This window comes from Marmota marmota, unplaced genomic scaffold (assembly GCF_001458135.2).
Source record: "Marmota marmota marmota unplaced genomic scaffold, marMar, whole genome shotgun sequence".
NCBI classification, from domain to species: Eukaryota; Metazoa; Chordata; class Mammalia; order Rodentia; family Sciuridae; genus Marmota; species Marmota marmota.
Window position 1 is genome coordinate 11,920,961 of NW_026000026.1, and position 12,181 is coordinate 11,933,141.

General features: G+C 52.1%; 1 protein-coding gene and 1 long non-coding RNA gene across 2 annotated transcripts; both read left to right on the top strand.

The window, feature by feature from the left end:
- Nucleotides 1-364: 364 nt before the first annotated feature.
- On the top strand, nucleotides 365-1,614 carry Mc3r (melanocortin 3 receptor). Its single transcript, XM_015479790.2, has one exon. The coding sequence runs from the start codon at nucleotides 549-551 to the stop codon at nucleotides 1,515-1,517; it is 969 nt and encodes a 322-aa protein (XP_015335276.1). The 5' UTR covers nucleotides 365-548; the 3' UTR covers nucleotides 1,518-1,614.
- Nucleotides 1,615-7,252: 5,638 nt separating this feature from the next.
- Nucleotides 7,253-10,162, top strand: LOC125618971. The gene is made up of 3 exons (XR_007350380.1): nucleotides 7,253-7,556; nucleotides 8,439-8,631; nucleotides 9,839-10,162. It is a non-coding gene; the product is annotated as an uncharacterized LOC125618971 (long non-coding RNA).
- Nucleotides 10,163-12,181: the final 2,019 nt, after the last annotated feature.

The following is a 12,181-nucleotide window of genomic DNA, read 5'->3' on the forward strand; positions in this document are numbered from 1 at the left end:
GCAGCCTGACCTGCAGAGGGCATCAGCCCGCTTCTTCAGCTCCCTGCAAAGCCCTGGAGTCGGGACCTGCTGTCAGTCAGGCAGGTGCCCGATGCTCAGTGGTCATTTCACTGCACTGAAGATTAAGTAGGAGTTGTTCACCCTCCGCGACACATAAAACAGGAGGGCTCCCCTCACTTCCAGCGACAGGTGCCACATCCCCTGTCTTGCTATGAATAGAGCCGTAACTGTAGCAACCAGTGGCAGGTTTTCTGTTCCCAGGTAGGGATGTGAGAGGAGACGGAGAGGGGGTCAGAGGGAAAGAGAAAGAAGCCTGGCTGATCAGGAGTCACGAAGCTGCTGCTCCTGGAGAGACAGAGGAAAGTTCCCGTACTAACTTCTCTCTCCGTCCCTCTCTTTCTTCTTTTGTTCTGGGGAGAACAAAATCTGAGTCTGGACTGGACAAGTATCCAAAGAAACATCTAGGGGGAGATGCTGCCTTTCCCGTGAGCAGCAGCTGCTTCTTCGGAGCCTGCAGGAGCCCCTGCTCGGATCAGCCGTCTGTTGCCATGAACGCTTCCTGCTGCCTGCTCTGGGCTCCTCCGGTGCTGCCCAATGGCTCCCAGCGCCTCATGGCCCCTTCCAGCAACCAGAGCCACAGGGGGTTCTGTGAGCAGGTCTTCATCAAGCCTGAGGTCTTCCTGAGTCTGGGCATCATCAGCCTGCTGGAAAACATCCTGGTCATCCTGGCTGTGGTCAGGAACAGCAACCTGCACTCCCCCATGTACTTCTTCCTCTGCAGCCTGGCTGTGGCCGACATGCTGGTGAGCGTGTCCAATGCCCTGGAGACCATCATGATCGCCATCATCAACAGCAACTACCTGACCTTCGAGGACCAGTTTATCCAACACATGGACAACATCTTCGACTCCATGATCTGCATCTCCCTGGTGGCCTCCATCTGCAACCTCTTGGCCATTGCCGTCGACAGGTACGTCACCATCTTCTATGCGCTCCGCTACCACAGCATCATGACCGTGAGGAAGGCGCTCACTCTGATCGTGAGCATCTGGGTCTGCTGCGGCATCTGCGGCGTGGTGTTCATCGTCTACTCCGAGAGCAAGATGGTCATCGTGAGCCTCATCACCATGTTCTTCGCCATGGTGCTTCTCATGGGCACCCTCTACGTGCACATGTTCCTCTTTGCCCGGCTGCATGTCAAGCGCATTGCGGCACTGCCACCTGCTGACGGGGTGGCCCCACAGCAGCACTCCTGCATGAAGGGGGCCGTCACCATCACCATCCTGCTGGGGGTGTTCATCTTCTGCTGGGCCCCCTTCTTCCTGCACCTGGTCCTCATCATCACCTGCCCCACCAACCCTTACTGCATCTGCTACACGGCCCACTTCAACACCTACCTGGTCCTCATCATGTGCAACTCCATCATCGACCCCCTCATTTACGCCTTCCGGAGCCTGGAGCTGCGCAACACCTTCAAGGAGATTCTCTGTGGCTGCAATAGCATGAACTTGAGATAGATGGCCAGGGCTGTGGAAGTGGTCACCAGTACAGCCACTTTGGGACCTCCCTCCACCAACCAAGATGCTTAGAAAGGAAAAAAAAAGTCCTTGAAAGGTATAGAATGTGCTAACAGCCAAGCCTGCACTTGTCTTTAAGTTCACACAACCTTTTAAAAGGGAAATGGTATCCAACGGGATCTCTGAAAGGACCTGTGTGGGTAAGTCACAGTCGGGTTCCCACACCATCTCTGCTGCTCTGGGTGCTGCTTGCGTTCACTCCTGTGTGCCCAGGGCTCCTAATGCCTGCTGCTCACCTGCTTCACACCCAGGTCTTTGTGCCCAAGCCAACCAGCCTGGGGGCTTCTCCTGAGCAGGAAGAGGGCTCGAATCTCTCACTGTTAACAGCTTTAACCTCCAGCTGTCAGTTACACACACAGAGCTCTCTTTTACTCCATTAGAGACCTAGTTCCTACTCCACTACTCTCTGGGTAGTGAAATCATCGTCTAAAAACAACTGTGAAAGACACAAGGTGATGCTGTTTCCTTCTCCTTGCCCCACAGCAGCCGCACCCCCAAATAGCATGGAGAGGTAGCCCACTGCTATCCCTGCTCCCGCTGGGGTGCTGTCACTGTCAGGTTCATGCATTAAATCAGAAGTCGCCTCCAAACTCTACTGAAAGAGGAAAAAGCCGTGGACACTCAGAATATGCCTGTTGTTCTTGTATTTTGCCACCTGCCATTTTAAGGAATGTATTACTCTTTAAAAATCATTATTATTATTCCTTGTCTGTCTGTAAAACAAGAAAGGGAACTGTGGGAGGGGGTACATATGTCACCAGAAATTGCTTTATGGTGTTTAGATAGTTGGAGGAGCTGTCTGCCGGCCCTGTGGCTTTCTTGGGAGTTGTCTGTTAGTCTGTTCTTGGTTTTGTTTCTAGCTGTGCTTCTATGTGATGAATTCAACAGCAGCCACCAAGAAGGACTTTTTACGGGTCATTGTTCCTGTTGCTCAACAGGGTGATAAGGTTGGGTGACCCTCTTTTGACCTCTGACCCTTGTCAAATGAAGCTATTCATTCCTGCACGCCCAGGGTGAGATTCATGGACGGCCTGGCCCCCTGCACATCGCTGCTCGGGGGCAACTGCCACCTCCTCCCCGCCCAGAGTGACTCCAGCCTGTGCCCCCCGCGCCTCGGATCCTCGCATGATACCACGTCCTTGGGGCACAGTTGTGCTTTTTTAAAACTGGAATGTGTCAGGCTTTCTGTTCTTGCAGACTTTCTGTCAATGTAAGCAAAACCACTTGTTTCTTGCTTTGGTTGTGATGTTTGGAGATAATAAAAGCTTTGTGGGCTGTTGGACGTGTCACACTGCAGCACACCAGCTGGAGTGCCCTGGTGGCCTGTCCACCCTACGCTTCACTCTGGTTCGGGAGCTATTCTGCAATGTCATAAATGCCTCGTGTTCACTCGGCTTGTCTTTTCTAGGGCGATGCCTTTTAGCCAAACTACAAAACTCTCCCATTAGGTTTCAGAAAATACCAGGCTTCCAGTTCCTAGGCCACTGTCATTCCCCATCATTTAATCCAGACACCAAATACCAGGGCTCATCTGTCACCACTCAGCAAGTAAGTGTGGAAGACGGGAGGTAGAATCCATGGGAAAAATAGATGAACAGCTACAGGAATTACCATGTCCTTTTCCTGTATAAACAGGATAAAAATAACATTATTTGGTGTCTTTTATATATCAGTTTCCACAGTATTTCATCTCATCCTGTCAGCAAGCCCCTAACATAGGGGTGCCCTTTGACAGATGAAGAGATGTTGTGCTGAGGAGCTTGTGACTGTCAGAGGCCAGCTGGGCAGGTTCCCAGGACATCTGCCTGTGCTGACATCCTTTTGCCTCGACAGGCTGCTTCCAGAGTCAAAACGACCCAGCTCTCCCCTAGACACCAGCTCCGGCAGCACTTCCAAACAGGCACAGCCCCAGGCCTCCCCCAGGGCCCCCTGCAGTCCTCCGGGTGCAGAATCTGACTCCCGCAGGTTTGAGGTGGGGCCTAAGGCTCTGCTTTTCTGACTTTGACAAGCTCCCTGGGGAGGTGGCTGCTGGTCTGGGGACCGCTTTTTAAGTGGTGTGGGCATGGAGGACTTTCAAATGACCACTGATGCAAAGCCAGAGTGAAGCAGGGACAGGATGCAGAGCCATAGAAATGGTCACCAGTACAGTCGCTTCTGTCCCTTCATCTAGCCAAGAAAGAAAAAGAAAAACTGGCCTACAAGACATAAAACTGTTTTGTGTGCCTAGCGAGCTGCCCTGGGCCAGAGCCGGGAAACGGGCTTCACAGGCCCACTCCCTGGGCCCTGGCAATGACCCTGGCACCAGGCCGTGCTGATTCTACAGGTGAGGCACCGGAAACTCGGAGAGTCCAGGGGCTCGTTTGTGGAGTTTAGCTCACAAATGGAGAAGTGGAGACTCCAACTCGGGCTGCCAACCCTGCCCAGTGCTCCCCACTGCCCAGCCCCTCTCCTGGAAGTAGTGTGGGTAGCCGAGCAGGGCCGGTGGCATCAGGACTGGCGCAGCCAGACGGCTGTAACAGTTTCCAGAAAGATGCTTTTAAAACCAGGAGGCACAACCCATCATTTCACTAGCCGTAATTCTTCCAAAACTGTGGGTGGCACTGGGGCAGGTGTCAGAGGGGCATGGTGTCCACCGTCCTGTACCTGGCTCCACTCCTCAGGAGGGTAACCCTGAAAGTGGGGACATCCCTGTCCCCTCCCACAGCTTCTTCAGGTCTTTGCGTGGGGACCCACTGGACATTTTAAAGCAGGACAGTCAGATTCAAAAGTAGTCTTCCCTCTGCCCGGGGTGCTGGCCCCCGCAGGACCCTGCCAGTCCCTGCCTCCGTGAAGGCAGAAGCTCTGGGCCTTCCTGTGCGCTCACTCGCTCATTCTCTCTCCCTCCCTCCCTCCCTCTTCCCCTCCAACGACAAAAGCCAATGGAAATCTTCACTTGGGGAAATACAACCACACAATGATGATGATTTAATTAATTTGTTGAATGATGCTCACTTTTCAATATTAAGGTGATCGTTTGAGGTTGTTTCCTTATCCTTCTAGGGGGCAGGGTCTCCTTGGATGAAAGCATTTTCACTTACCCTCACCTGCACTGAGGCCGCCTACACAGAGGTCACCTCCACTGAGACCCCCTCTCACGAAGCAGCCAGTGCACATCATGCTCTTGCTGAAGCCCTCTGTGCCTCTGTGGCACCCTGGATGAAGCCCCAGCCCTACAAAGCTCTCATGGCTGATCTCTGGTAACTCTCTAGCCTTCCTATCCTGGGCCTACCTCCTGGCTCACTGAACTCAAATCTACCAGGCTCATTCCTGCCCCAGGGCCTTTGTACCTGCCATTCCCTCAGCTTGAAGTCTCCTCCCCAGACCTTCCTAAGCTGGCTCCTTTTTATCCCTCAGCCTTACCCGAAATCCTCAGTGACACCTTCCCCATCTTCTCTCTAAAGGAGTCCTTGGTGCTGACGCCATCACTGTGTACTCACACATCTTATTACTGACATGTTTTCCTGCTGATTTTTTTTGTTTGATTCTCATCAATCTCTCCCACCAGAAAGAAGTGCCTAGTAGATAAAACTGGACAAGAACTGTGTCCAGTGAACACATGACTGTCGTTCCATTCCTTAACCTGCTTGTGAAAGTTTGTTAAGCTTTATTATTTGTGTGCTTTTATAGAAGCATCGTAAACACACAGAACAGTTCTCCCCACCCGCCCTGCTTGCTGTGCTGCCTGTCGAGACACACGGCCCTCTGTTCTCCCCGGAGCTCCCACCGAGCAGAGGTGGAGGCTTGGCCAGCCAGGTGAGCTGCTCGGGTGTAGCTTGTCCTTTCCACACACCTGATGGCGCACCCCTGGGACCTGCGGAGGGCCCTTCCTCCTGCTCAGACCTGTGCTGGATTTTGAAGAGGTGGCATGACCCACTGGACAATGGCAGGAACACAAGAGCAGTGCCACAGATGGTCCTTAGGAGCGGGTGCAACCAGAGTGGCTTTGAAGGACTCTGTTTACCAGGGAAGGAAATGCCGCTTCCCACCCTGGAAAGATGCAGGCGCCCAACGGGGAAGCTCACTGAAACTCAGAACCCGGGAGCCACGGGCCAACTCTGGGCACGTGTGACAACAGCGAGTGTGCGGTTGGCTCTGAGGTCCAGACGTGTCACCTTCAGAGCTGGCAGAGCTGGATCTGGTGGTGGGTTCCAACCCTGTCCTTGTCGGTGGCTGTCATAGCTTATTGCTGCCTCAGCACCGGGCTCGGGTGACAGTTCCCACGACAACATCAGCCTGGCCCCCATCTGACCAACACGGTGCCACTTGACCAGAGCAGCCGGGTCTGTGAGCCAGGGTAGCCCAGGAGACTTGAGGCCAGCAGTGAACTGATGAGACTGGGAGGCCCTCCTGCTAGCACCAGGGTGTCCAGTGGGGTCCAGGCCCCCAGTGTCCAGGACTAGGGATTGAACAAGACACACCCAAGTAACAGGCCAAGCACAGGCTGAAGGTGGGGGTGGGGGAGAGGGCGAGCGATCGAGGGGGGCGCCGGCCTGCTGTCTGGAAAGCAGCCTCTCACCTGCCCAGCCGGGAGGCCTTCTCTTCCCTCTACAGGCCACACTGAGGACGTTACCCTGCTTACCGGCTTTGGTGACCTTATGATACCCAATTAGAATACCGTCCAATTTCCCTCCTTGGTTACTTTAGAAAACCTGATTAGAATGCTGCCCAATTTACCCCCATTGGTCATTTTAAAACACAGAAGCTGTGGCAGGAGTTGTCATGGTGATAAGGTCCTCAGTGGTGGGAGTGTCATGATAATGGGACTTACGGTAAACAGGGACATGACTCATTCCCCTGATTTGTCTCCAGCCACATCTTTCTTATACTCTGCTTCCACTGTCTTAGCGTCCCTGAACTCCTGCCTCATGCTCCCACCTCGGCTGCCCACCTACGTGGGGCTGCAAGGCCAGACTCGTCTGTCTGAGGATGAAGAAGAGACTCCTGTTGCTTACGTTTGAGTGCCAGGATCCAGCTGAGCCTGAAGCTAGTTTCATCCTATATTTTGCTACTAAATTACTAAATATAACCAACAGTGCTTGGACATTCACAGCTAATGTATCGTTTCTTCAGAGTTGGGGGGGGGTGGTATGGGTGAAAGGTTAATAAAATAGGTACTTGTCCCTCTGTTTTTCTGTATGCTTAACAAAACACTGTTGAAATCCTGAGAACTGTTTGCTAATCTTGTTCCCAGAATGTGCTGTCCCCAACTGCCAAACTGCAGAATGCACTCCCTCACTCGGTTGCAGGCAAACTGCCCACTCGCCCTGACCCGTCAATGAACTTCTCTCCCTGCCCTCTCCAAGAAAAGTATATAAGCTCTGCTTAAGCTGTTCCCAGTGCTCTATCTCTCTTTGCTCTAGTGAGCTCTGAGCCCCAGCATGCTGGTCCCCAAATAAACCCTTTTGCTGTTGCATGAGACAGTCTCTTGGTGGTCTCTTCCTCCGACGTTTCGCCGGTCCCTTACATGGGGAGCAACCACAAGGGGAGAGTGAGAAGGGTGAAGCACTCCTAGTTCAAGGCCAACTCTATTTTGATCTGGTTTCAATATCGATTCACACATTAAACTGAGCTGAGAACAGCATGAACAAAACACCCCCAGCCCCCCCAACCCGAGTCGACGGTTCAGACAACTCTGATCCACCACCTGCCTTGCTAGGGGCACAAGGAGCAGAACCACCCAGAGGATTTTAATTAAGGTTTGGAACAGAATGTAGGAAATCAGACAACAGAAGCAGCATTTCCAGCTGGCCACGCCACCCACCTCTACCTTGGCGACCACACACAGCCATTGGATAGGACGGTTACAGCACTTCCTGGGTGCCACTGTCACCATGCACCATACCTATGTGACAGCCTAGGAGTTCTTGACAGTCTGGTCTCTAGGGAAGAGGCTCAGGGAAACCCACCAGCAGGAGGCTGCCTCTCCAGGGCTGTGGCCAGGTTGGTGCAAACAGGGCCGGCTGCGGGGAGAGGGTGGACACCTGAGGTAGGGAGGGTGACACAGGCTGCCTGGGAGAGTGGAGAAGAGGAATGAGAGGCTCTTCTGGAGGGGTGCATAGAAAAAAATTCTCCCGTCCCCACAAATTTTCAGCCAAATGCAAATGCCACTGGTGCTCAGCCATGGATTCACTCTTGGGACACAACAAAGTGAACTCCAAGGCCTGCCCACGGCATAAACCAGGGGTGCCCGGGAGTGGGAGGAGTTCAGTCTATGCCTGTCTCTGCTCCCCTTTGTGCTTCTGAGGCCCCTCCACACTGGAAGTGTGACAAGGTGGAACTCTGTCTCATTCCTCTCCGAGGTCACCCCCATGCTGAACATGAAAGGAAAGTGACCACAACACTCAGAGCGACCAAGAGAGCTTTATTGCAGCAGTGCAACAGAGGAGAAAAGAGAGAGAGAGAGAGAGAGAGAGAGAGAGCAAGAGAGAGAGGGCCAGCAGGAGGGAGTTTTTATAGCCCAAATCTAATGGGGTCTCTGGGTCTGCAAGTTGCCTTGTTGGCACACAAGGGGACTAAGTGCTCGGCCTTGAGCGGCAGGCTGAGTGTTCAGCCTTGAGCAGGAGAGCAAAGCGCTCAGCCTTGAGTGGGGGCTTGGGCATTTGGGCTTGAAGCAAACAGGTGATAAAGAACCAGACAGAGGGTTTGAGTGGCCAGGTCACCCTGCAGCAAACTTTGTTTGGCATGCCCTGCAGACAGCTTATTCAGCCTGTCCTGCACCTAACAGAACACACCTGGTCCCAGGCAATCTCAGGAAATGTCTGAGGACAGAGCAGGTGACAAATGGGGACAACTGGGGACCTCGTGCTAAATCTGTTCTAACAGATGAATGACATGACACAGACACTACATGAGCTTTGGAGAGCCGCAGGACTTGAGTTGGACCCGGGGCCTTAGGGGACGGAGAGACACACTGATCAAAAGCGTCCAGAGCTTTCCCTCCCACGGGAGGTCTCACCTCTGCCCCATTCCTGGCAGCGTCCCTAGTGTACCCACTGTTCGGGATGAAGTGAAGCAGGTGAGTTGTCAGCCATCCAGATATGATTCACAGGCAGACACCCTCTGAGTCACTCTGATGAGGTGATGCCATCACTACAAAGTTCCTCCAGAAAACTCCAGGGTACAAACAAGCCACCAGGCAAGTAAGGCTTGGGGTGGGGTGGGGTGTTCGGGGTGAGCAGGCTGAACCACAACCTCTCAGGGTGCAGCTCTCAGATTTGGAGACACCAGCAAAACCTTAACCATAAGGATTCCAGGTCCTTCCCCACCCCCCAAGAATTTGATTTAATGAGTGGAAGTGCAGCCCTGTGACTAGTTAAAGCCCCAACGTGATCTGGGGGAGACAGGATCGTGCTCCTTCCCCATCCTGGGCCAGTATCTGTCCTGGAGCGCTCCCACCACCAGAATGAAGCAATTCAGACCTGGGTCTGGTGCCGGAGATGCCCCCACCCTGCAAGGTACAGGACTGTAGCTTGTAAGTCACCTCTTTAAAACCCCTGCTCCCCCGATGCACAGAATCACAGCCTCGCGGCAGGAGAACCCTGTGCTTCCCCTTTGCTAGCAAAGCAATAAAACTTCTTTTTTCTTTATTTTTCCCCCCATAAAAACCCCACATGGCATTTTAGGAATCTGGTGTTGGTCCCGTCGTGACTGGGGTGCCATCAGTGCGGGGCGAGGCTTGCCCTTCTGTGCCTAGAGTCACCATCTGTAAAGTGGTAACTCTCCTGGCTTCAGGAGAACAGTGGGCATCTGGGATGGAAAGTGCAGACGCTGCTTGTCAGTGACCATTGCCTCCGAGGCTGGTCAGAATGAGACGCTGTAACTCCTCTCACCATAAGCAAAGGCCAGTTCAGCACCCGCCAACCCTCAGCTGCTTGGTCGACTCCACGGGCATCAGACTTCAGTAGCCTATCCACAAAGCCTGTGCTTTCACCAGGGCCCACCTTTCCATTCTCCAATTTGAGTTTTTTCTCCCCTAACACGGGCCAGGTGCGTGGGATGCAGCCGTGAGCAAGAGGACGTGCTCACAGCCTCCAGGGTGGGTGAAAAGATAAGGGAGCCAACGAAACCAGTGTGACCCAAGGACAGCACAGCTCAGTCCCTTCCAGAGAGCTTCAGGAAAAGCCAGCAAAAAACCACAGGCAGATTGGCCTTCACCCCATCAATTAGCCTGTCTGTGCCTCAGTTTCCCTGTCTATAACATGGATGGCCCTTGTTCCTTACAGCTGACCTGCAGGGAGCAAGCCGACTGAGCAGGCCCAGAGGAACCCTCCACCAGGTGGGTTCCAGGTGACCTGAGGCTTCTTTCCCCAACTCCAGCTACTTCCTGGACGGGGCAAGAAGGGAAATGAAGTTGGGGAGCAAAGACAGCAGATGGAGAGCTGTGCCCTCGGGTCAGAGTGGACAGTGGTCCACTTGATACTTGAAATTTACAGAAGCCCTGGCTTCTCTGAAACTGACATGTCTTGTCCTTCTTCCTGACTTCTCCTCCTGATCTTTTCCTCCTCATCCTCTCCTCTCTGATCTTCTCCATAATCTCTCCTCCCTAATCTTGGGAAATCTTTTTCTTTCTTTTTTTGTGGGTACCAGGGATTGAACTCAGGGGCACTCGACCACTGAGCCACATCCCCAGCCCTATTTTGTATTCTATTTAGAGACAGGGGCTCACTGAGGTGCTCAGTAACTCACTTTTGCTGAGGCTGGCTTTGGACTCGTGATCCTCCTGCCTCAGCCTCCTGCGCCATGGGGATTACAGGCCTGCTACACAGAATCAGGCCTTAATCACCTCTTAAAAAACCCAGTTCCCCCAGTTAGGGAGATCACAGCCTCTGGGACAGGAGTTCCCTGTTTTTCCTTTGAGAGCAAAGCAATAAAAATTCTTTTTCTTTTTTCTCAAAACAGTCCTCGATATTGTATTGGCATCAGAGACAAGGGCTGGGCTTTCGGTAGCAAGAGGACCCTTCAGCAGGGAAGAGTCTGTCTGCTCTGCACACTGAGGGAAACAGCACATCACCAACCCCACCCCCACCTTTTAAAGTCACATTCTTCTTTTTTTATTTCTTGGTACCCAGAACTGAACTTAGCGACTGGCTTAAGCAAACAAATAAAAGGGTGGATGATTTCATCAAGCCCTGTTAGAACCTGTACTAAAAGGATCCAAAATCTTCCTCTAACCCTCAAGACTAATTAACCACTGAGCCACATCCCCAGTCATTTTTTTCCCACATTTTTATTGGTACATTATAGGTATACAACTGATGGGATTTGCTGTTAGATATTCGTACATGCCATAACATAGCAATATAATTTGGCCAATATCACTCCCCAGCACATCCCCGACCCTCCCTTCCTCTTCATACTGGGTCCTCGTTCCCCTGGCGACGAAAATTAAATACCCAAGAAACACCAAGGCAAGTGTAGCAAGCAAGTTTCATTTAAGAAAGAGACAGACTTCTCCCAGGAGAAGGGGACCCGGAGCTGGGTATCCTCTGGAGTGGGTGTGTCTTGCCTTTTTACAGATCCCAGGTTTCCTAGATGCCTCCTTTTCTGTCTCTGTACCTAAGGGCAGGAAAAGAGCTGTCCAGGGTTGCTCATTAGCAACTCCTTGTGCTAGGAGGAGGATTCCCTGGAGTGTTAGTGTTAGCGACTCATTTCCTTTTCTTTGATAATTAGACAATTAGCCCTCATCTCTTCCACCTGATCACTTACCATCTACACTGACCACCTATCCTTCACTCCTGTCTCATTTTCACCCCCAGGTCCCTTTCCTCTATTCTACTGGTTTTGTTGTTGTTGTTGTTGTTGCTTGTTTGTTTGTTTGTTTGTTTGTTTTAAGACAGGGTCTAAGTTACTAAGGCTGACCTCAAAGTTATGATCCTTCTACCTCAACCCCTGAGTCACTGGGATCTCAGACATGAGCCACCCAAGCCCAAGTCAATCAAATTCTGATGAGGTCAATGTATTTCAGATGTCAGCAGAATAAAGACTTTCAAAAGCAACCAGTAAAAACCCACTGGAAATGGGTTTTTAAGTTAGCGACTGGCTTAAGCAAACAAATAAAAGGGTGGAGGATTTCGTCAAGCCCTGTTAGAACCTGTACTAAAATGATCCAAAATCTTTCTCTAACCCTCAAGACTAATTTTCTCTCCTTTGATTTCACCCTTGAGCTGGTTCTTTTCCACATGGTGGCCCCAATAGCATGGAACTTGTACTCCAGCAGCCATCAGCTCCAGTAGAAAACCAGCTTTTCTTTCCCAACATCTCCCTACCCAGGTCCCTACACCAGAAAAAGAAAACAAGCTTCAGGACAGTTGGCATGAGTCACTTGCCAGACTGAATCAATCACATTTGCTCAGGCCTAGATTAGCTCCCATCCTGGCACTGGGGAGGGGGCATCAGCCACACCAAGCCACAGCAGCCAGGAGAAATGGAGAGGAGGGCCCGCTGTTCCCAAAGGAAGGAGATAAAATCTGCTGCTCTGCTGCTTGTCTCCTTCATCCGTAATGCCAGATTCGTGGGACCCCAATAGACCTCCAGGAGCCGAATCCGATGCAATCACACGAGAGTCT